At 39.3% G+C, this 24,980-nt stretch overlaps 1 protein-coding gene and 1 pseudogene across 1 annotated transcript in view; one reads left to right on the forward strand and one right to left on the reverse strand.

The window, feature by feature from the left end:
- The first annotated feature begins 5,724 nt into the window (after nt 1-5,724).
- LVRN (laeverin) overlaps nt 5,725-24,980 on the forward strand; it is a 65,448-nt gene continuing 46,192 nt past the window's right edge. The window contains exon 1 of the mRNA XM_001149181.8: nt 5,725-6,562. Within this exon, the coding sequence (XP_001149181.4) occupies nt 5,868-6,562 (695 nt within the window). The 5' untranslated portion in view covers nt 5,725-5,867. The remainder of the gene's footprint in view (nt 6,563-24,980) is intronic.
- On the reverse strand, nt 17,759-19,105 carry LOC134810040 (probable ATP-dependent RNA helicase DDX43; annotated as a pseudogene).

Genomic DNA, 24,980 nt, shown 5'->3' on the forward strand with positions numbered 1-24,980 from the left:
AAAGAGCACAGAGTCAGAAGAAAATATGACCCAAGACCAGGCCTTGAAGAACTCCGATATTTAATGTTTGGGTAGAAGAAAAAGCAAACAAAAGTATCTGAAAAGATGGGCCAGAGAAGAGAGAATCAACCAAGGGGAGATGGTCCCAGAAGTCAAACAGAAGGGAGTGATTCGCTGTGATGAATGCTGCAGAGGCCAAATAAGGTGGGAACTTTGGCTTTAGACATGTGGACATTATAGTGATCTTAGAGTGAGAAGTTTTAAGAGATGATAGGGTTGGAATTTCATTGGGAATAATTTGAAGAGTAACAGGTGAGAAAATAGAGACAACAAAAGCACATACTCTTTAAAGAAGTTTTGCTATACAGGTGATAGAATAACGGATGGGCAGGCATAGGAGATCAAGGAAGCACCTTTTTAAAAACTACAGACGTCAGCATGTTTAAACGAGAAGAGAGAGTGTGACAGAGAGGGAGAGGAAAGAAAGTTGGAGTAAGAGTGAGAAAGAGTAAGATTAATAGATAGCAAAATATAGCTGGGCGAGGTGGCTCATGCCTGTAATCTCAGCACTTTGGGAGGCCGGGGAGGGGGGGAAAATGTTTCACAAGGTCAGGAGTTCGAGACCACCCTGGCCAACATGGTGAAACCCCGTCTGTACTAAAAATACAAAAATTAGCCGGGTGTGGTGGCTCATGCCTGTAATCTCAGCTACTTGGCTGGCTGAGGCAGGAGAAGAATCCCTTGAACCTAGGGAGGCAGAGGTTGTAGTGAGTCAAGATCGTGCCACTGCGCTCTAGCCTGGGTGACAGAGAGAGACTCCGTCTCAAAAAAGAAGAAAAAAAAAAAGCATAAGATATCCAAGAAAATTAGAGAGAATAAGATTCAGAACCTAAGTGAGTGAACTGAACTTAGACAAGAAGCACATGTTATTTGTTGTGTCCAGAGAGAAGAAAAGATGGGTGTGGATGAAGATAGGTCTGGTATGGAAAGTTGAAGTGGTTCCCAATTACTGACTTCTGTGTTCTCTGTGAAGTAGGAGGCAAGGGGGAAGGAGGAGGAAATTATAAGTAAGGAATGTGGTGAAGGTGTGAAAATAGTGGCAGATAGTGAAAAAGCAAGACGTTAGAGAAAAGTGGTAGGACTGGAGACACAGCAGGGGCTGGTCACTGGTCACTATGAATCCATGGTGTTACCAACCTGCCTTCTGGACTTATGGGTTTGAAACTGCAACTGGACTTACTAGTAATTTCACCTTTTGATACTGCCTTTGCAAAAATTATAACAGTGGGAAAATTATGACAGTGAAAGCGATCTGACCTAACCAACTCCATCCTGCTTCTAACCTCCAATCTGTCCTTGTTTATTCCAGAGCATAGGCCAAACTAGCTTTGAGAGAAACTTAGTTTATAGGTTAACATTGAAACAAAGATGATAATAACTCCCTCATGAAATAAACCTCCTTCTTACCTAGAGAGCACACTGTCTTTGTAAGACTAATAAATTAGCCATAATACAAGAAATTCTGGTTTAGGGAGTCATGGAGCTAGAGGCCATAAGATTCTGAACCTCCCCAGTTGCTCCTAGGCATAACATCACTATTGTAACATCTAAAATTGGTGCTTGAGATGTTTTTTGGACCCTGAGCTCTGATATACCAGCTGGTGCCACCCAGACTGATAATCTGGCCTAACCAGTTTTGCAATCCCACCCAGGAAAAGAAGACAGCAAGAAGAAGCCACTTTCAGCCCCTATGATTTCATCTTTGATCCACTCATTCAGCACTCCATACTCCTTGATCCCTACCCACCAAATTCTCCTTAAAAGCCCTGGTCTCCAAATGTTCAAGGCGACTGATTTGAGTAATAAAACTCTAGTCTCCCATTTAGCCGGCTGTCTGTGAATTAAATTCTTTCTCTACAGCAGTTCTCCTGTCTTGATACATTAGCTCTATCTGGGCAGTGGGCAAGGAGAACGCGTTGGGCCATTTCACTATAACGTCTTTCTAGAAAAGATTTCTCTCACAGACATCAGTAGCTCAAGCTGGTGACACAGCATGGCCATTTGTGCAAATAAAGGCTCTTCTTTCTTTGCACATTGGATGTCTCTCTGACCTCCAGTGCTCGCCTGTACTCTCTTTCTCTTGCTATACCATATCCTTTGCCTTTAAATAAATGCCTATATGAATATACTCTGTGGAATCTGGTGAATCCATGCAAATAACCAAACTGGGAAATCTTCACAATGGTGTAACTATACAATATAATACTACTATACAGCTGCAGAAAAGTATGTGAAATGTATCTGTGGACTGATATGAAAAGATATCTAGAATATATTGTTAAATGAAAATGCAGGTGAGGAAGTGCAATATAGTATACTGTTTTTCTTGTACAAAAGAGAGAAATACAAGGGCATATAATTGTATTCACTTGATTTGCATGAGGAAACACTGGAAGGTTACACACAAAAAAAACTATTAAAAATGATTAACTATGGAAGTGATGGAAGCAAGATATCTTAACATATAATTTTTCATTTTGAAGATACTTGCACACACATGTTTATAGCAGCACAATTCACAGTTGCAAAATCATGGAAGCAACCCAAATGCCAATCAATCAACGAGTGGATAAAGAAACTGTGGTGTATATATACAATGGAATACTACTCAGCCATAAAAAGGAATGAACTAACAGCATTTGGAATGACCTGGATGAGATTGGAGGCTATTATTCTAGTGAAGGAACACAGGAATGGAAAACCAAACATCGTACGTTCCCACTGATACGTGGGAGCTAAGCTATGAGGATGCAAAGGCATAAGAACGATATAATGGACTCTGGGAACTTGGGGGGAAGAGTGGGAGGGAGTGAGGCATAAAAGAGTGGAAGGGAGCAAGGGATAAAACAAATATGGTGCAGTGTATACCACTTGGGTGATAGGTGCACCAGGATCTCACAAATCACCACTAAAGAACTACTCATGTAACCAAATACCACCTGTACCCCCAATAATTTATGGAAAAATAATAATTAAAAAGTAAGAAAAATTCATATTGTTTTGATTTTTGAAACTTATATTACCCACTCAAAAAATTAAAATTTCAGAGTAAACAAAAAAGAAAAGAAAAATCAAGTTATGTGGTCTAAGAGATATAATAAAATATTATAGGGTTTCATAATAAGTACCAAGAAATAAAGATGGAAAAATAATAGACATGCCAAAGTATAAACATAAACAACAAAAATAAATAGCAGCACAAGATACAAAGCTGAAGTTCTACCTGGGTAGCATGTAAAAAACAGGGATTATTGCTTTAGTTCAGGATTTCTGAACAGCAGCACTAATGACATTTTTGGCAGGATACTTCTTTGTTGTGGCAGGCTGTCCAGTGCATTGTTAGAGGACAGCTTGCCTCTACCCACTTAATACCAGTAGTACTTCCTTCCTTGAGTTGTGACTACCAAAAATATGTCCAAACATTGTCAAATGAGGTGCTGGTCATGGCAAGGGCACAAAAATTATGCCCAGTTGAGAATCACCGCTTCCATTGCTCTGAATAAGCAGATTTTCTGAGCAGCTCTAGAAAATGTTTTCCTAGCAACTGGTCTATATTCCCGAACTACTTTTTCATTGAGATGTCAAATATTTCATATAATACTTTTCCAGTTCTTTATTATTATAATCTTGACTCAGCCAGTATGTTATTTTGCAATGTCTTTGAAGTGACATTAATGATTTATCAGAAGTATTTTCCCTTTAATAAGATACTTAAATTGCTTAATCATTTGGTGTGACTTTATTACTTTGAAACTTTTTGTGTGGAAGCCAATCTCTATTTCTTTAATCATATTAGAAAAATGGAATTAAATGCTAGTGTCCATATATGTACTTAACTGAAGGGAGGAATACCTTTAATATGTTTGAAATAATCATGTTACTGACTTCCTTTCGTTTTTATCTTTCCTTGAGTGTCTGGAAATCCTTCGAAATCCTTCAAGAAATTGTCCACGGGTTGTTAAGGCCAGTAATTAGTTAATTAGTGCCACAGCTGTCCCAATCCCAATCTGAACATGACCTAAACTGAGATGCCCCTGCTAGCGCAGTAGCTCAAATTCTGGCAGCACAACTTGTGGTAGGTATATGGAAATAGACAGAGCTTCTCCCTCAGCTCTATCTATGATCTTCTGAGAGTGATGCATGTGGTCATAATTATTTTTAAATATAATCCTTAAGTTTCTGAAGAAAGCAAATCCAGAAAAATAAGTCATATGGTCTTAATGTGGACTGGTTCACAGATTATAGCACAACTATCTGCGTGAGCTTAATGTCATATCTCCTTCCACTTTCCTGTCTTATTCCAGAGGGTGATGGTGGTGGTGTTCATGTGATTCACTTCAGTTCAAGGAACAAGAAAGCACGCATTTCCCAGGAGAATCACCGTGGTCTACCCCATCTCTGAAACCAGGCGAAAGGGTTTCCTCATTGGAAGTGAGATACAGTCAAAGCAGTAGTAAAGCGAACACCGTTTTATAGCTGCTATGGAAAAATTTTTATATTTTCACTGTAACACACACACACACACACACACACACACACACACACACACACGCGCGAGTCTCAAGATGGGATAGTTTAAAATCTTCAGCCTGCAGTGGGATCTAACTACCTTCCCTTCCGTCCCCAGTGCCTCCTGATGCTTGCAATCTCATTCCCAATTCACCAGCGTGCGTGAATGCAGACTCCAGATCCAGCGCAGACGCCAAGAATTCGCTCAGGGGCACCAGCTAAATAGCAAACAGATGCCATGTCAAACATGTGAAAGCCTCAGCGACTAGGGTACCGCCGGGAAAACCAGTTCCAGCCCAGGAATTTCTGGGTGGAAACACTGGCCGCCGAATTGTTTTATTCTCTTTGCTTGATTCGAGTCGGTTCTGAAAGCAGGTGTCCCCTCTCCCCCGGCTTCAGGAAGGGAAACCCCGGCCCCAGGCAGTTGCAGAGCTAAGAAAAACCATCCCGCCAGGCCCCTTCCTGTGGTAACGCGGCCCTAACCCTGCTCTGCCCCACAACCCCACTTCACCCGGGAGACGCAGACGCCAGGCTCCCTAGCACTTTGTCGCCTCTTCCTCCAGCCTGGCTTCCTGAGCTCTGGAAAAGTTCCGGGACTCCGGGCGTTGTTTCCATCTTCGCCTTCTCTGCCTGGGCCGCATGCCTCCTGGGCTTATTTAGGAAGCGAAGTTAGCGCCACACGTTTGGCTCCAGAAATTTGTTCTGACGGCGCGGCCGACGCCCTGCAGGGTCATTTCTGAACGCATTCCCAAATATCCTGGTCCTCAAGCCCTTACCACCCCCTAGCACACGAAGCCCCAGCTGGCGGTGGAGCAGGTGTGTTGCTGGTAGCTCATCGCTGGCTTGGAGATAGAGGTGCTAGGTACCTGTCCCCTTTCCGACAACACCTGAAACCGTATCGGGGCACACCCCTCATCCAAATATCCACGTTTAAGGTGTCCGGATTCGTTTGGCTTGACCACCCCCTCCCCGCGCCAACCCTGGAGGCATCTTCCGGGGGGTCTGTCTCTTCGAACCCAAAGGGGTACGCGTCTGGGTGAGCCAGGTCCGCCTCTTCCCTGGCGCTGGCCGGGGGCGGGGGTGGGTAGGCTGGGACCTGTGTCTGATTAGCTGGGAGGGGGAAGCCATGGTCCCAACCGCTGTCTGCTGAGCTCCAGTCCGTCCAGGCTCTTCCAGGAGGAAGAGGCACGATACAAGAGAGGAGGGGCAGGGGTCCCAGCACTGAACACCCTGGCCGGGGTTTTGACAGCTGCCACAGTCTCTGAGCTCCAGCCTCGCGCCTGAACCCGGTCCCTGCCATGGGGCCCCCTTCCAGCTCAGGCTTCTATGTGAGCCGCGCAGTGGCCCTGCTGCTGGCTGGGCTGGTAGCCGCCCTCCTGCTGGCGCTGGCCGTACTCGCCGCCTTGTACGGCCACTGCGAGCGCGTCCCACCGTCGGAGCTGCCTGGACTCAGGGACTCGGAAGCCGAGTCTTCCCCTCCCCTCAGGCAGAAGCCGACGCCGACCCCGAAACCCAGCAGTGCACGCGAGCTAGCGGTGACGAACACCCCGAGCAACTGGCGACCCCCGGGGCCCTGGGACCAGCTACGCCTGCCGCCCTGGCTCGTGCCGCTGCACTACGATCTGGAGCTGTGGCCGCAGCTGAGGCCCGACGAGCTTCCGGCCGGGTCTTTGCCCTTCACTGGCCGCGTGAACATCACGGTGCGCTGCACGGTGGCCACCTCTCGACTGCTGCTGCATAGCCTCTTCCAGGACTGCGAGCGCGCCGAGGTGCGGGGCCCCCTTTCCCCGGGCACTGGGAACGCCACAGTGGGCCGCGTGCCCGTGGACGACGTGTGGTTCGCGCTGGACACGGAATACATGGTGCTGGAGCTCAGTGAGCCCCTGAAACCTGGTAGCAGCTACGAGCTGCAGCTTAGCTTCTCGGGCCTGGTGAATGAAGACCTCAGGGAGGGACTCTTCCTCAACGTCTACACCGACCAGGGCGAGCGCAGGTAAGGGCTGTACAGCCCGGGGCCCCTCTCGGCCCCCGCCCCTGCGTCCCGGTGCAGGCTGCGGGTCCAGCTGACTACCGTGTCCAGGTGCGCGTCTGCTGCCCTTTCCAAAGAATCCCCTCGCGACGTTTTCTTTTTTCTTTTTATTTATTTATTTTATTATACTTTAAGTTCTAGGGTACATGTGCACAACGTGCAGGTTTGTTACATATGTATACGTGTGCCATATTGGTGTGCTGCACCCATTAAGAAATATACCCATTAGGTATATCTCCCAATGCAAACTATCGCAAGGACAAAAAACCAAACACCGCATGTTCTCACCCATAGGTGGGAATTGAACAATGAGAACACTTGGACACAGGAAGGGGAGCATCACACACCGCGACGTTTTCTTTCAAAGCCAGACAGAGTGCGAGCGCCTCCTTTCTCCCTTTTCCTATAACCTTGCTCCGAATAAAGAGACGGCGGAGACCGCGGTCCTTCCTCTGGCCAGTTTTCAACCCTGTATCTGCTCATCCCGTTTGTTTCTATTGCTGCCCCTTTTTAGGTCGCTGGTACCCCTGAAGCTTATCGTTCTCTTCAGAAAGCACCTTTCCTCTCTAGCCGGAAATTTCTTCACCCCATTCAACAAACCGCTTGCCCCTCAAAGGTTGGTCCTTGGACCAGCAGCAGCTGTAACCTGGGCGCTTGTTAGAAATGCAGACGTGTGTTCTTTTTACACTCATTTGAGATAATATCTCCTACACGGAATGTTTCCTGCCCCTGCACAAGAAGAATTGTCTCTTTCCACGCTCTGAGACCACAATACTGTCCTCCGGCGAACTCCAGGGAAATAGCTTAAGTGGGAGATATCAAAATTTATTTTTTTTCCAACCGGCGATCTCTTTGTCCACTCACACACTGGTGGAGCATTTGCGCCGTACACAACTGCATGTACTTTGCCCTTTATTATTAGAGAAAATGTTCTCAGATGTTCTCTGAGGGGAAGAATCCCACTAAATTACACCCTGCACCATCTCCTGCACTACTTTCAAAATTTCAAAGGTTTTTAAATAAGTTTAAAGAGTTGCTCTAGTGGATGTATAATCTGTAAATTTTGTTTTTAAGGGCAGCGTGCTTGGTTTTTCTTTAAAAAATACATCAATGCTTGAAAAAATAGTTTTGAAATTTTCTTATTTAGATGATGTGTTACTCAACATGTGAAGAAATCTTTTGAAATTACTGTGTAGGTCAGGGTGCAAAATATTTCAGAGGAAAAAATAGAAACACTTTACCCACATATCTGACTTTTTTTTTTCTTGCTGTAGGTCAGTAAATCCTCCTCTGTTCACCTACCTCTTCCTTGGTCCTGTTTCAGTGGGGCTGTGGCCCAGTCAAGCTTGCAAAGATGGGAAAGGGAAGTCCCGTTCAATTTTTCTATTGTGTTGCTAACTCTAGTGTTAACTAGAAACCATATTTTCAGAACATTAAAATTCAAGCAAGAAGAAATCTTAATAAAGTTGTACAGATGTTCATACACCAAGGTAGAGCTCCAAAATTGTGATGTTTTGGAAGAGTTGTTACCCTTTGGGTCTCTGCTTCTGAAACCACAAGGAAAAGACACCTAAGGTTAAGCTTGAAGCCAGGGTCATGAAGAACCTGCAACAGAAGGATGGCTTGTGGTATGCCAGACTCTGGGAGCCCAGCAGGCCTGAGTTTGAACCTGAGCTGTGTGAATTGAGCTAGTCTCTTAACCTCTCTGAGTCTGTTTCCTCATTCACGGAATAGATATAATAACTGTCAACTATTAGAGTACTGTGAGAATTAAATGAAAAAGGGAGTACACATTGACACATATAGCCTGGATAGTGGTAACTGCTATCCTTAGGTTGGATTATCATTATGATCAGCTTTCTTGTTATTTAAACGCAGAACCTGCCAAGTTCCTGGTATATATGAGTCTAAGAAGATTCCCAGAGGAGAAGAAGGCAGAAGCTGGGGAGTGGGGAGTTATTGCTTAATGGGTATAGATTTTAGTTTTGTAAGGTGATAAGAGTTCTGGAGATAGGTTGACAACAATGTGAATGTTCTTAACACTACTGAACTATTATACACTTAAAAATGGTTAAAGTGGTAAACTTTATGTTATGTGTATTTTACTAGAATTAAAAATTTTTAATGAGCAAAAATAAATTATAGATCAGTGAGTTTAGAATGGAGTTTAGAAATTTATACGTTTTGACGATTGTCTGAGATAATTCTGATGCCTACTATTGGCACCTCATATGGTTTTGTTGTGTCCCCACGCAAATCTCATCTTGAATTGTAGTTCCCATAACCCAGTGGGAGGTAATTGGAACATAGGGGTGGTTTCCCCCATGCTGTTCTCCTGATAGTGAGTGAATCTCATGAGATCTGATGGTTTTATGAGCCTCTGGCATTTCCCCTGCTTGCATTCACTCTGTCTTGCTGCCCTGTGAAGAAAGTACCTTTCTTCCCCTTTCTTCCCCTTCATCTCCTGCCATGACTATAAGTTTCCTGAGGCCTTCCCAGCCATGCAGAACTGTGAGTCAGTTAAACTCCTTTTGTTTATAAATTACCCAGTCTTGGGTATTTCTTCATAGCAGCATGAGTACGGACTAATATGGTATCTCATACTTTTTTCTAACTTTTTATTTTGAAATAATTATAGATTCACCAGAAGTTGCAAAGATAATGTAGAAAGGTCCTAGGTACCCTTCATCTAGTTTATCTTACATAATTATAGTACAATATCAAAATCAAGAATTTGACATTGGTACTATGCATATATATGTCTTTGTGTCATTTATCATATGCGTATATTTGTGCAAAAACTACCACAATAAAGATACAGAACTGTTCCACCTTAAAGATCATTCCCATACTTCTCCTTTATATGCACTCATACCACTCCCTAATCATCTCTAACCCCTGACAACCACTAATCCGTTCCATCTTTGTAATTTTGTCATTTTGAGAATGTTCTATAAATGGAATTATATCCTTTAGACCTTTCTGACTCAGCATAATGCCCTTGCGATCCATCCAAGTATGCATCAATAGTTTGAGTCTTTTTATTGCTAAGTACTATTCCATGGTATGGATGTATGAAAGTTTATTTAGTCATTCATCGATTGAGGGTTATTTTAGTTGTTTCCAGTTTTTGGTTTTACAAATAAATCTTCTATGAATAATTGTGTACAAGTTTTTCTCTTTAAGAGGTGGGGTCCCTCTATGTTGCCCAGGCTAGCCTCATACTTCTGGCCCCAAGGGATCCTCCTACCTTTGCCTCCCAAAGCACTTGTACAGGTTTTTGTGTGAACATGTATTTATTTCACTGGGACAAATGTTCACAAGTGTCATTGCTGCGTCATATGGTAGTTGCATGTTTAGTCCTTAAGAAATTGCCAAATTGTTTTTCAAAGTGGCTATACCATTTTATACTCCTACTAGCAATATATGAGTGATAGATGTTCTCTGTATCATGGCCATCATTTGGTATTGTCACTATATTTTAGCTGTCCTGATAGGTGTATGGTAATATCTCATTGTGGTTTTAATTTGCATGTCTCCAATGACTAATGATGTTAAACATCTTTTGTGTGCTTATTTGCCATCTGTATATCAGTCTGTGAAATGTCTCTTCACGTCTTTTCTTATTTTCTAATAGATTTTATTTTTTACTGTTGAATTCTGGAAGTTCTTTATATATTCTAGATCTAAGTCCTTTGTGAGATATATATGGTTTGCAAATATGTTCTCCCAGCCTATAGCTTGTCTTTTCATCATCTTAGTAAGGTCTTTCAGAGAATAAAAGTTTTAAATAAAAGTTTTACTTTAGTTTTGATGAAGTCCAATTTGTCTATTTTTTAATGGATCATGCTGTTGGTGTCATGCCTGAGAACTCTTCACCAAGCCCTAGGTTCTGCAGATTTTCTATGTTGTCTTCCGAAAGTGTTTTACATTTAAATCTATAATCCACTTTGAGATGATTTTTTAAGATGTTATGTTTAGGTTGAGGTTAATTCTTTTGCCTACGGATATCCATTTTTTCCAGCATCATTTGTTGAAAAGACTATCCTCCCACTATTGAATTGCTTTTGCACCTTTGTTAAAAATCAGTTGGCCCCACTATTACTGGATTCTCTGTTCTGTTCCATCAACATAGGTGTTGATTCCTGTGCCAGTGCTACATAGTCTTGCTTACTGTAGCTATACAATAAGTCTTGAAATTGTCTGTTTTTAGAATTGTTTTAACTATTTTAGTTCCTTTGCCTTTCTTTATATATTTTATGATATTCTTATATATAGCTACTAAAAATCTTATTAGGATTTTGATAGGACCTATGTTAAACCTTTATGTAAATTTAGGGAGAATTGATAGCTTTGCTATCCTTAATATTCCATTCTATGAGCATTAAATGTCCATTTATTTAGATCTTTGATTTCATCAGAATTTTATCATTTTTAGCATACAAATCCTACACATTTTGTTAGATTCACACTCAAATATTTAAGTTTATTTCAGAAATAGTAAATGGTATTATATGTTTAATTTTGGTTTTCTACATGTCTGTTGCTACTATGTAGAAATGCTGCTTTGTATGTTGATCTTGTATCCTGTTCTCTTGCTGAACTCATGAGATCTAGAGCTTTGTGTGTTTTATTTTGTAGAGCCTTTGGAATTGTCTACATAGATCATCATGTTGTCGACAAACGGAGACAGTTTTGTTTCTTCAGTTTCAATCTATCTGCCATGTATTTTCTTTTCCTGCCTGATTGTATTGGGTAAAACTTCCAGCACTGTGTTAAACATGAGTGGTAAGAAGGAACATTCTTGCTTTTTTCTCCTCATCTTAGTGGGAAAGATTTTAGCCTTTACAACTGAGTATAATATTAAATGTAGGTTTCTGTATATGTTTTTTATCAAGTTGAGAAAGTTGTCTTCTATTCATATTTTTTTCTGAGAGTTTCTTTTGCATGAATGCATGTTGAATTTTTCTAACACTTTTTCTGCATAAATTGATATAATCATGTGATATTTTTTCATCTTGAGCCTGTTAATATGGGTATTATATTGATTGATTTTTGAAAATATTGAGCCAGCCTTAGTTCCCCACCCTTTTTTTTTTTTTTTTTTTTTTTTTTCGGAGATGGGATCTCACTCTGTCACTGAGGCTGGAATGCAGGGGCACGATCATAGCTCACTGCAGCCTCAAACTCTCGGGCCCAAGTGATCCTCTTGTCTCAGCCTCCTGACTAGCTAGAAGGACAGTTACCCATCTGGTCCCCCACCCTTTTTGATAAGAGCCCTTGCTGTATAGTAGAGGAGAGTGGACAGTCCTTCTAATGCAGAGAGGAAGGTGGGGGAAGACAGAGAAAAGAACAAATGGAGAAAGCAAGAGTCTTTACTTTCTACCCTCCTCCTTCTGACGGTATAACCCTCAGACAAATTTTTCTATGAAAGTAATTTTTCAGTAAGTATTCCCAGGAAAAATCAGCTGGAGAATGGGCAAGTGTGACTGAGAAAGGAAGGAGGCTAAGCTGGGATATGCAATTAAACAAAGTCCCATGGAGGAAAGTTCTGTAGAGTGTGAGTGGTTATCCAAGATGTGACTTCGAAAGGAATTGCAGCCAGGCTCAGAGGACTGGCCATTCAAGCAATAGCCCAGATGAGGGCCCCCATCCCCAGTGGAAACCACTGAGCCTTGACTGTTTTGAAGGAATGGTTTACAAGTCATACCGTCTGATGAATTCAAAAAGTCTTCTCCTTTCAAGAAGTCTCCTCTTTCTCTCCCCTTTCTCAATATAGCCTTTGTGTACAGGAGGAAGCGTCTTAGCTCTCATGTCTTAAGGAAATAAAAGAGCCCTGGTTTATCCTGTTTTGGGATTCACTGAGCTTCTTGTATCTGCCGGTTTAAGGTTTTCTTCACATTTGGAAAAACTTTCAACCATTATTAATTTTTTTTTCCTGTTTCGTACTTTTTTTCTCCTCTTATTCTGGGACTCCAATTACCTATTAGGCTGCCTGACATTACAGGCAGGTCCTGAGGTTCTTTTCATTGTTTTTTAGTATGTTTTCTCTGTGTGTTTCATTTTGGATAGTTCCCATTGTTTTGTTTTCAATTTCATTAATTATTTTCATCTGCAGTGTTTAGTTTGCTTTTAGGCTCATCCAGTGAAATTGTCATTTAAGATATTGTAATTTTTGGCCTGGTATGGTGGCTCACGCCTGTAATCCCAGCACTTTGGGAGGCCGAGGCAGGTGGATCACGAGGTCAGGAGATCAAGACCATCCTGGCTAACACAGTGAAACCCCGTCTCTACTAAAAACATGAAAAAAAAATTATCCAGGTGTGGTGGCATGCACCTGTAGTCCCAGCTACTCATGAGGCTGAGGCAGAAGAATCGCTTGAACTTGGGAGGCAGAGGTTGCAGTGAGCTGGGATCGTGCCACTGCACTCCAGCCTGGGCGACAGAGCGAGACTCGATCTCAAAAAAAAAAAAACAAAAAAAAACAAAAAACAAAGATACTGTGATTTTTATCTTTAACATTTCTACATTCTTATATCTTTCATACCATTCTTCATCACGATCATTTTTAATATCCTTGAGCATATTAGACATATTTATAATAGCTGTTTTAATGTTCTTGTCTGCTAAGTTTAGCATCTCTGTCATTTTTTGTTTTGTTTCTATTGACTTCTTTTTCCTGGGTTATCATGCACATTTTGTTGCTTCTTTATATTTCTAATGATTTTTAAAACAGCTTTATTAAAGTATAACTGACATACAATATACTGCACATATTTAAAGTATAAAACTTGATAAGTTTTGGCATACGTATACATATGTGGTGGTGAAACCATCACTACAATCAATATTAATAAACATATTCATCACGTCCAAAAGTTTCTTCTGCTCTTTATAATCTCTCCTTTCTACATCACTGTAACCTTCTTCAGGCAATTATGGATCTGCTTTCTGTAGATTAATTTGCGTTTTGTAGTGTTTTATATGAATAAAATCATACAATATGTACTCTCATGTCTAACTTCTTTCGTTCAGTAAAATTACTTTGAAATACATTCTTTTTTTTTCTTGGAGACGGAGTCTTGCTCTGTCACCAGGCTGGAGTACAGTGACACAATCTTAGCTCACTGCAACCTCCACCTCATGGGTTCAAGCGATTCCCCTGCCTCAGCCTCCCAAGTAGCTGGGATTACAGGCATGCGCCACCACGCCTGGCTAATTTTTTTTTTTATTTCAGTAGAGATGGGGTTTCACCATGTTGGCCAAGATGGCCTTGATCTTCTGACCTTGTGATCCACTTGCCTTGGCCTCCCAAAGTGCTGGGATTACAGGTGTGAGCCACCGCACCCATCTGAAATACATGCTTTTCGTATGTATCAGTTATTTTGTATTACTGATAGCATTTCATTGTATTGATATAACACAATTTGTTTACCCAACAAATTACCAAGACATTTGGGTTGTTTTCAGTTTTGAGCTGTTTACAAACAAAGCTTCCAGGAATACTCATATACAAGTCTTTTTATCAATTCATTTTTCTGGAGTAAATACCTAAGAGTGGAGTGGTTAGATCATATGAATATTTAGTTTTTTAAGAAACTGCAAAACTGTTTTCCAAGGAGTTTGGTCATTTAAAATTTTTATCAACATATGGGAGAATTCTAGTTGTTCCAAATCCTTACCAGCACTTGGTATTGCCAGACTTTTTCATTTCAGCCATTCTAATAGGTGTATAGTGTTCTTCATTACAGTTTTAATTTATATTTTCCCAATGACTAAAAATGTTGTACATCATTTTCTGTAACTATTTGTCATCCATCTATTTTAGCAAAATGTCTGATAAAATCTTCAGTCCATTTTTCTCTTGGGCTGTTTGTTTTCCTATTGTTGAATTTAGAGAGGATCTTTTCTCAAATACATGATTTGCAAATAATTTTTCAGTTGTGGCTTGTCTTTGTATTCTTTTAATAGTGTCTTTCAAAGAGCAGAAGTTTTACATTTTAATGAAGTTCAGTTTATCAATGTTTCCTTATTTGTATCAAGCTTTTGTTGTTGTATCTATGAAAACATTGTCTATCCCAAGCTCATACAAATTTTCTTCTATGCCTTCTTTCAGAAGTTTTATAGTTGGATGTATGATCCATTTTGAGTTAATTTTTGCATATGGTGTGAGGTATAGATTAAAGAGTTTTTTTGCCTGTGGACATTGAACTGTACCACTGCCATTTGTTAAAAAGTCTATGCTATCTGTACTGAATTGTGTCTGCACTTTTGTAAAAAAATCAGTTTTTCGTATATATGTGGGTATATTTTTTGATTGTCTAGTCTGTTCTATTGATCCATTTGTGTATTTTTATGCCAATTCTGTATTGTCTTGATTACTGTAGCTTTGTAACACATCTTGAAACTAGGTGTTATTCATCTACCAACTTTTTTCCAGTTATTTAGGATATTCTAGGTCCTTTGCATTTCCATATTAATTTTAGAATTAACTTGTTAATATCTATTAAATAAAGAAAAAAAAGCACCTGCTGGGATTTTGACGGAGATTATGTTGACTCTATAGAAAAATTTGAGGAGAATCCAAATGTTAAAAATATTGACTCTTCTAACCCATAAACGTGGTATATCTCTCTACTTATTTAGGTCTTCTTTACTCAGTTTTGAGCTGTTACAAATAAAGCTTCCAGGAATATTCATGTATAAGCCTTTTTATGAATTCAGTTGTAAATTCAAGTATTTTTATGAATTCGGTTGAAAATTTGTATGAGCTTGGGATAGACAATGTTTTCATAGATACACCACCAAAAGTTTGATATATATAAGGAAACATTGATAAACTGAGCTTCATTAAAATGTAAAATTTCTGCTCTTTGAAAGACACTGTTAAAAGAATACAAAGACAAGCCACAACTGAAAAATAGGTTCATAACTATTTTATGAATTCAGGTTTTATATGTTTCACTGTATATATCTTGCACATATTTTGTCAGTTTCATTCCTAGGTATTTTGTATTTTAAATATCTATTGTTAATGATATTTTTTAAAATTCCAATTTCTAATTGTTGCTAATTAATTTTTGCTTGTTGATCTTGTATGCTACAACTTTGCTAAATCACTTCTTCATTTAGCATCTTTTTATTTAAAAAAAAAGCTTTTAATTTTCCATTAAATTCTCTACATAGGTTGTCATACTGTCTTGAATAAAGACAGTTTTACTTCTATTTTAGTTTCAACGCCTTTTATTTATTTTTCTTGCCTTATTTCAATGACTAGAGCTTCTAATACAACATTGAATAGAAAAAGTAAGTAAAGATATTCTAGTCTCATTTCTTATTGTAGGGTGAAAGCATTCAGTCTTCCATCATTAATTATTAATTATGATTTTTCCTATAAGGTTTTTTTTGGTAGATTCTTTTCATTAGGTTGAGAACGTTTCCTTTTATTTATAATTTTCCGAGAGCTATGATCAGGAATGGATGTCATATTTTATCAAATGTGTATTCTGCATCTTTTGAGATGATTATATAGTTTTTATTATTTAATTTGTTAATATGGTAAATTACATTGATTTTCTAATGATAAACTAGCCTTGCATTTTTTTTTTTTTTCCAAACAGGGTCTCACTTCTGGTGCCCAGGCTGGAGTGCAGTGGTGCAATCACAGCTCACTACAGCCTTGACTTCCAGGGCTCAGGTGATTCTCCCACCTCAGCCTCCTGAGTAGCTGAGACTACAGACACATGCTGCCATGCCTAGCTAATTTTTTGTATTTTTAGTAGGGATAGGGTTTTGCCATGTTGCTCAGGCTGGTCTCAAACTCCTGAGCTCAAGCAATCCATCTCCCTTAGCCTCCCAAAGTGTTGGAATTACAGGCATGAGCCGCTGCACCCAGTCTACCTTGAATTCTTGAAATAAATTCCAGTTGTTCTTGATGCATTAGCCTTTTAATATATTATTAGATTTGATTTGCTCAAATTTTGCTTAGAATTTTTGCTCTATGTTCATGAGAGTTATTGACTTGTAGTTGTCGTTTTATTGCAATGTATTTGTCCAATTTTGATGTCAAAGTAACACTGGCTTCAAATAATGCATTCAGAAGTATTCCCTTTTCCTTGATTTTCAGAAAAATTTATATAAAATTGGTAATATTTCTTCTTTAACCGTCTGATTGAATTTCACCCATGAGGCTATCTGGGCCTAGAAATTCTTTGTGGGATGGTTTTTAACTATGACTTAAATTTATCTAATAGATACAGGGCTATTTAGGTTATCTGTTTCTTTATGAGTAAACTATGGCAGTTTGTGTCTTTCTAGGAACTTATCCATTTAATCAAAGTTGCCAAATGTGTAAGTACAAAATTGTTCAAAATATTTCCTTATTATTTTAAACATCTATAAACTCTGTAGTGACATCACCTTTTATTCCTGATATTGGAAATTTGTGTCTTCTCTCTTTGGGAGCTGGAGCCCTTATCTAGTACCACTCTACCACTTACTAGTTGTCTAACCAGTTTCTTCGGCTTTCATAGGTTTCTTCTACTTCTAATATTCAATAAGTTTATTTGGTCTGCCTTGAGATTTATCTTTTTTTGAGGCTGGTAAATATGGACTTTTTATTATGGAAAATTCTTTAAACATATACAGAATATAATAAGCCCCCATTCATAACCCAGCTTTGGGAACACCTTTTTCAAAAATATTTTCTCTAGCATTTCTGTTGAGTTTGAAGTAGGAGGTAAAGTTTCCTGTTTTAGCTCAGTCCACCATCATAGTAGAAAGTTCTTTGCTTTTTATATTTCATCTAGTCTCTTTCTAGACATTTCAGTTAGTTTTTTGATACTACAGATATTGCAGACATAGTTGTAGAATGCATTCCTAGAAGAGAAATTGCCAGATCAAAAGGCTTATGTATTTATAATTTATACATTACCAAGTTGTTTATAGGAGGTTATACCAATCTATACACCTACCAACTCGAAAGGTACATTCACTAGGCTTTAGGTAATAGTAAAAGAGTAACACCTAACAATTTATGATGTTAAAAACTCTTAGTGGTAATGCTGACAAAACCTAGTTTAAGAAAGCAGGCATTTGAAACTATATATGTTATTAAAGTTTTACGTCTGGTAAGCTAGTAACACTTTTCAATAAAAGATCTTAATAAAACTTCTTGGGCATTCCTTGAAGTCTTCCCATTTCCTTTTTAGTTGTTGATGTTCCTCGTGTCTCTTAGCCATTGACGCAAACTCCTTTGGAACACTCTGGTTTGCTCTTTCCAAAATATTCATCAATTTGGTGGCAACCCTCAAATCATTTCTAGTCACACGTGTAATTGACACTCCAGTCCTTCCAGCTCTTCCTGTGCACCCTATTCAGTGTACATATTTTTCAGTGTTCCATGGAAAATTGTAATTATACATATCTGTAATATCATGGACATCAAGACCTCAGGATGTTATGTCGGTAGCAATTAATATTCACTTGACCTATTTTAACATTCTCTAATGCTCTCTCCCGACCAATCTCTCTGTTCTGTATCACCATGCAGAGACTCTACTGATATATTTCCAAGTATTAGGTCACTTGATAAATGATCTGCAACTGCCTTTTGGGAAATGAAGATAATCACTTTGTCTCTGGGTGAAATAATATCTAGAAAACTTTGGATATAAATTCATTTTTCTTCCTCTGTGGAGATCATTATATTTGCTTCACTAAACTTAATGGCAACCAGATCCAGTGTACCAGCATAGACAAGCATGGGCTCTTTCAAATAATATTGTATGAGTCAATGAACTGAATATGGCCAAGTTGCCTGGTCATAATATTCTGCCTATCTGGGCACACATCTAACAAAATCTTCATTATCTTGGGTTCAAACCCCATGTCCAGCATATTGTCTGCTTTATCTAAAACCAAGTAGGTTACACTTCTCAGGCTGACAAAGTTATTCATTTGCAGATCATTCAGTCTTTTGGGAGTTGCCAATATGATATCAACACCTTTCCTAAGGTCTTCTATTTGTTTGTCTCCATCTCCACCACCATATACACAAATACTTCTAAACTTTTATTGCATCACTTAGCTTCCACTTAAAGAGTTAGCTCCTGAGTGGGCATAAGGACTAACATGCGGGTCTATTCCTTTTTCCTCTATGTGTTGGAAGTCCAGATGAATATATCCAGGCATTAAATAGCATAATGTTTTTCCTGTACCAGTTTGGGCTATCCCTGTAAGATCTTTTCCTTGCAGAGCAATTGGCCATGTCTGTGACCGAATAGGTGTTGGTTTTTGAAAACCTGCCTTTTTAATGTTTTCCATAACTTCAGAACAACATTGAAAGGCATCGTCAAATGTGCAACTAGGATTGGGGATAGGATGTTTCTTACCATTTTTCAAGTCATCACACATTATATTAAAATTTGCCTTCCTCCGGTTGTCTACTTGCACTTGGGATATTGAACTTGTTGTTGACTCTTTGTAAAAGGTTTTCTCAATTGGTTTTTAAATCAATTCTGTGTTCTGAATTGTAATTTGTTTTTTAAAAAACACATTTATCTATTACTACTTTTGCTTTTGTTTGCATCGCCTTGCTGCCAAAAATGTTGACTAATGATTCCAGATGTCCTTTTCTTTATCTGGATTTTGATGTTTGTTGTGCTTTGGCTATCCTTTATTTTTGACCCACCGTGACTGATCACCACACCAACTAAGTTGTTCTTCAATCCGAAACAGAGCAGTGGCTCCCAGTGACTAGCGGCCACAGCCTCCGGGGTTTAGAGGGGTCTCTTTGGTCCCCACTTCTGCCACCCCTATATCCTTCACAACCTCTTTGATTCAGTTCCTCTGCCAGTCTCCTCTCTGGTGCTCAGGATACTGTTGAGCTTCGCCAGACAGCAATGACCCAGATAATGGCATTGGCTCCTACTTTTTGGTTAGATGAGAATAAGTGCATCTGACCAGCTCTGCACTACCTGACCATGCTGTTGTAGGACTGGTGTCAAGATTTACCTATTTTACTAATCTTCTTATAGAACCAGTTTTTAGCTTCATTGATTTTCTCTATTGATTTTCTGTTTTTTATTTCACCGATTTATATTTTGATCTTTATTATCCACTTTCTTCTTACTTTGGGCTTTATTTTTACTTTTTCTATACTATGGTTGACACAAACTTATTACTTTAAGACCCTTTTATTTCTCATATAGGCATTTAATATTATAAATTTCCCACTAACTATTGCTTTAATGTCATGCCACAAATGATGTTATGTTGTTTTTATCTTTTTTTTTGGAAGTTCAGAATACTTTCTAATTTCCATTTGGATTTTATCTTTGACTCCTGTGTTATTTAGAACTGCATTATTTGCTTTCCAAATGTTTCAGTATTTTCTCATTTTTTATTGAATGCCTGACATTTAAATTTTTATGTTGTTGGATGCTGGATTTGGTTATATTGCTTAGAGAATGCTGGCCCTTTTGGATAGTAACTGAAGTTACTTGGTGATCCTGTTGATCCTTGTTTGATTCTCTTGAGCCATGTTTTTAAGCTCTTTGAGAGTGACTCTAAAGAAGCCTTTACTCTAGGGCTACTTTAGGCCACTACTCAGGCATCACCCATCTGGTCTCCCTCTGTTGAATAATCTATATATTCTGAAGATTTCAATACTCTGGCTTGAGAAAATTCCAACAACTCCAAACAGTGTGTGAACTCTGGGAAGTTTTCAGCTTACCCTTCCCTGGTACTTATTCTTTCCCCAACAGCTTCTCTTTGCCTGACCTCATGATGATTAGTATTTGTCCAAAGACTTGAGGGGAATCCTATACAGATTTCTGGAAGTCTTTCTTTGCATAGTTACCTCTTCTCTTATACTCTACTCTGCAAATTCTAGCTGTCTAGGTGTCCCTGAACTCTAACGTCTGTCTCTTCAACTCAGTGAGACCACTGAATTGTTTCAGTTTCCCTTTCCTGTGCTGCAGTTTAGAAACTGCTTCGAGGCAGAAAAACAGGGTAATTGTAGCATTTGCTTTGCTTGTTTCTCTTCTCTTGAGGATCACAGTCCTGTACTTCTGGTTATCTTACGTCTCAAATAGTTGTTTTATATATTTTGTTAGGTTTTAAAACTGTTTTCAGCAGAAGGCTGATTTGAGCCTATGTTACTCCCTGTGGTGGCAAACAGAAGTCTCATTATCTTTAGATTTGGGAATGCTATTAATTATAAAGTTAATCTCTAGTCGTCTTCATGACATCTCAGTTTAGTTTAGTTTTAGTATTTATTACGTTATGTACTTCAAAGTAGTCAGTGCATTGGAAAGGACCCCAGGCTTGGGACCTGGATCCCTGATTCTGGTACCACTGTGCACTTGCTGGTTGTCTAATCCGTTGCATAAACTCCTGGGGAGTCAGTTTTCACATCTGTAAATTAAGATGGTGGGACTCTTTAAGGTCTCTTCACTTTTGTAATTTAATAAGAGAACTCATACAATCCCACTTTTGTTCAAAGATTCCCAGAATACTTCTTGCATTTTTGATTCTAGCATTCCCTTGATTAAAGAAAAGAAGGAACTGAAAGATATTTAAAGAAATGAAAATAGAAAAATCAAGATCAAGTAAGGAAAGTGTGAAATAGTTGGTGAAAATTAGGATATTTTTGGGGGCCAAATAAAGGTGAAAGCAGCATCATTAAAATCAATGAATTTGTGCAGGTTTAGACAGAGTGAACAGAGAATAGAAACAGACTTTCTTGCAGTTGCTGTTTATGCTAGGAAATCTGGCATGGTGATTAGGGTATGACACACAAGACAGAAATTTGAGCAGTATCAGGAAAAGAATTTGTAAGTCTCAAAACGAGGTCAGAGAACTCAAGTGCCAGACACATGATGCTGGTGTCACAGAGGAAAATGTCATTTCATTATCCTATAAAGGTGTCAAACCCACATATTTCATGTGGCTGAGCAGTCCTCTCTGGGAGATGGTTTTGCACAGCAAAGATTCAGATCCTGTGTCTTTTGAAAATAGGTATAGCTAGCATATTGAAAAAGCATAGCTTACAGATTAGTAAAAACACAACTTTGTTTTTCCATTGTCCTTTTACAGTGGGAAATTTAGTCTGTGGGGTAACTTTTCTGCTCTGCATGAGGACCCCAGCAGCCTATAAGTTCCTGCTTATTCTTAAGTGACAGGTGATCTACAGTAACTAAGTCACAAGTAAGTTAGATGAGAAAATTAGAAAATCCAGTCCTGTGTAATATTCAAATCTTTGAACTTAATTTACTGTTAAACCTCTTTCTCTCCCACCTCCATTTTCTCCCATCTTCCACTCCCTACTCTTGGGCTAGTTTTTAGGATGGAAGCCTGCAGTAAGGTACAGGGTGGTAGTCCTTCTTCTTTTCTTTACCTCACGTTTCTACTCTTCTTTGCCTATCTTGATAGCTGCTATTTTGATTCCACGGGAGTCCATGGGGCTGGGGGTGACAGGGAGAGGTGACACATAGGACTTCTTACTTGAGCTGGCACTGTTGTCATTTGGTCTTATTCTGGTCTTACAGATGCATTTTCTCCTTGAGATGTCATTTTTCTGGATTCTTCAGTGTTTTCCCTCTTTTTTTCTACAATTTCCTTGACACAGCAACTTCTATTTCTTTGTTCTGATAGTCATCATGACTTCTTCCTTAGCCCCTAGACACCAAGCAGCGTATCTCAAAGCTCCTCCAGCCTCCTCCAGGTGGCTCTACTGGACTAAATCAAGACAGTCCCCATATTGGCTCACTTTGTATGGTAGGGGACACAGCTCTTGCAAGGAATGCTCATGCTTCCCTGGCCTGGGACTGGCATGGGTCCCAAGGCAGCAGCACTCCAAAGAAGTCAGCCATTCTCATGCCTTTTAGATCCCCACCTGGTAGGAGTTAGACCTTGGCCATACCATCAATTTCATCTTTCTCAAAAGTAAGTTGGGCTTCTAAGCCTCTCAGCCTCAGGAAACACTTTCACTGCTCTCTGAGGGATTCTCTCCTCCAAGCCCATAGTTAGAAGGTTGCCCCTCCTCCCAACTCCCTGAGAGCGTGGAAAGCTTGGCAAAATAATGCTTCCCCCTCCCCTCCATCAAGAGATATCTTCTCCAATCTCTTTTGTCTCCATTCTCTGACCCTTCTTCTGGGGCCCTCATGTAGCTGAGAAGCCCAACAGGCATACCCAGGTTCTCAAGGCGATTTATTTTGAAAATCTTCATAACATGTTTTGGCACCTTTCTCTGGAATTTTATATCTATTATGTTTTATTGCCTGGTGAAAACTTCAGTTTTCAGATTCTATTACACAAGTAATAAACAAACGTGATTCATAAGCCAACCCTTGAACCACAGTCCAGTAGTGTAACATCTGGCTGTACTAAACATTTTGATTTCTGAGTGTGTTATTGTGTAAAAAAACTGTGGGAGGACAACTTGCCTAAGAGTTTTATTTAATACTTGACCGGCTATGCTATTCAGCACTTGTTAAGTAGAGCTGTAGACATACAAAGTTCATAAAATAATTTGGAATGAAATAGCTTACTGAGTGGATGTAGTAGATTTTTTTTATGTTGTAGTAGGTTTATTCTCCAAGGGTGTCATGTGGTTCTTGACCACAGAGAAAGCCGTGAGTCCATGATCCACTTCCAGCACAAGAAAACAGTGAGTCCATGATTCTCTTTCCAGACAAGAGGGCAGGAAAGTTGCTCTGCAATACTGACCCACAAGGAGACAAATTCTCCCAAATTAACTCCCTCACCAGCTGACCATTCTAAACACAGACTTAATGGACACCATAATAGCATGTTTCAGTGAGATTTGAAGGGAGGAGAGGGTGGTGGATGGTTCTATTTTCTGAGGTCAAAATATCTTTACAGGGTAGCTTGAGTCCAAAGCACAGAGAAAAGGGAAGGAAACACCACTGTGAGGTTCTCAGAGGTGGCATAACTAGATCATATGTGCTGCTGGTTAGACTTGACTTTTGCAGTTAAGGTTGAGAGCCAAAGGCTGTGTGTCATAGGGATTTTCCCCTAACTTTTGATTTGTTTGCATAAAACTAGGGAGGGAAATAGTTGAATTAAATTTGAGAGACTTTATTTTACTTATCTGGAGACCTGAATCATGGAATTGGAAGATGCTTGCTTGATGTTTGATTTGCTGAAGTGGTGACTCTTTAAGCTGGCGTCTCCACCTGCTTTTACACTCCAGGTTCACTTTTGGAACCTGTAAAATAAAAGTTTCCCACTTCCTTGAAGAGTCTAATTTTCTCTCCGCTCCCCACTTTGCAGTCTCTTTGAGATTCATAAGCTTTCTGAGGTCATGGCAGCTGAGAACGTATGATCAAGCTTTACTTCCTATAGTTTCTGTTACAAAGACAATAGGCATTTGTTGGCTTTTAAAAAATACATGAGCATGTATTTTTTAATATGCCACCAGTTGTACAGAATATCCTACAATTTCAGAGGGTTCAAAGACCTCCTGAAGGCCATGCATGAACCTGGAAGGGGGTTGTTTCTCCCAACTTTAGATGACTCATGGGCTCTTTTTCCATCCTGCTGGATATCTTAATCTCTCTTAGAATCACAGTTTTAGAGTTCTGAGTGGCCTTAGAGATCATCTACATTTCATAGAAAATTTAAGTGGTATATTAAGCAACTTTCCCAAAGTTACACAACAGTCTTTACAGATTCCAAGCAAGAACTCAGGTGGCTGAATTTCCTGTTCACGCCTGTTCTTTCCACTATATTGTCAATGGCTTCAATTTTCTCTACTTTGTCCCATCCCCTTAAAGACAGTAACCAAAACCATAAAACAAATGCCATTATAACAAACTCTGCCAAAGTACTTTATATTCTTTTGCATATACTGATATCATGCTGCTTTTATTTTATATTAGTTCTTGGCTAAACAAATACTTACACAATTGCTATGAACCCAGATTTTTGCCAACTATTATAAATGATACAGAAGAAAAAGATACATAACCTCTCATTTCTAGCAGTTTCAAATTTACTAGGGAGATGAATATGACTCATGTTTAATCTGTGGTCAGCTGTAGCCCCTAGAACATTTTTTTTTTCAATTTTTAATTTTTGTGGGTATAATAGTAGGTGTATATATGTGTGGGGGTATATGAGATACTTTGATATAGGCATGGAATGCATAATAATCACATCATGGAGAATGGGGTATCCATCCCCTCAAGCATTTATCCTTTATGTGACAAACTAATTATACCCTAGTCATTTTTAAAAGTACAATTAAATTATTTTGACTGTAGTCACCCTGTTTTGCTATTAAATACTAGTTATTATTCATTCTTTCTAACTGTTTTTCTTTTGGAACCCATTAACCATCCCCACCTCCCCCAAC

Source organism: Pan troglodytes, chromosome 4 (genome assembly GCF_028858775.2).
Source record: "Pan troglodytes isolate AG18354 chromosome 4, NHGRI_mPanTro3-v2.0_pri, whole genome shotgun sequence".
Classification (NCBI taxonomy): domain Eukaryota; kingdom Metazoa; phylum Chordata; class Mammalia; order Primates; family Hominidae; genus Pan; species Pan troglodytes.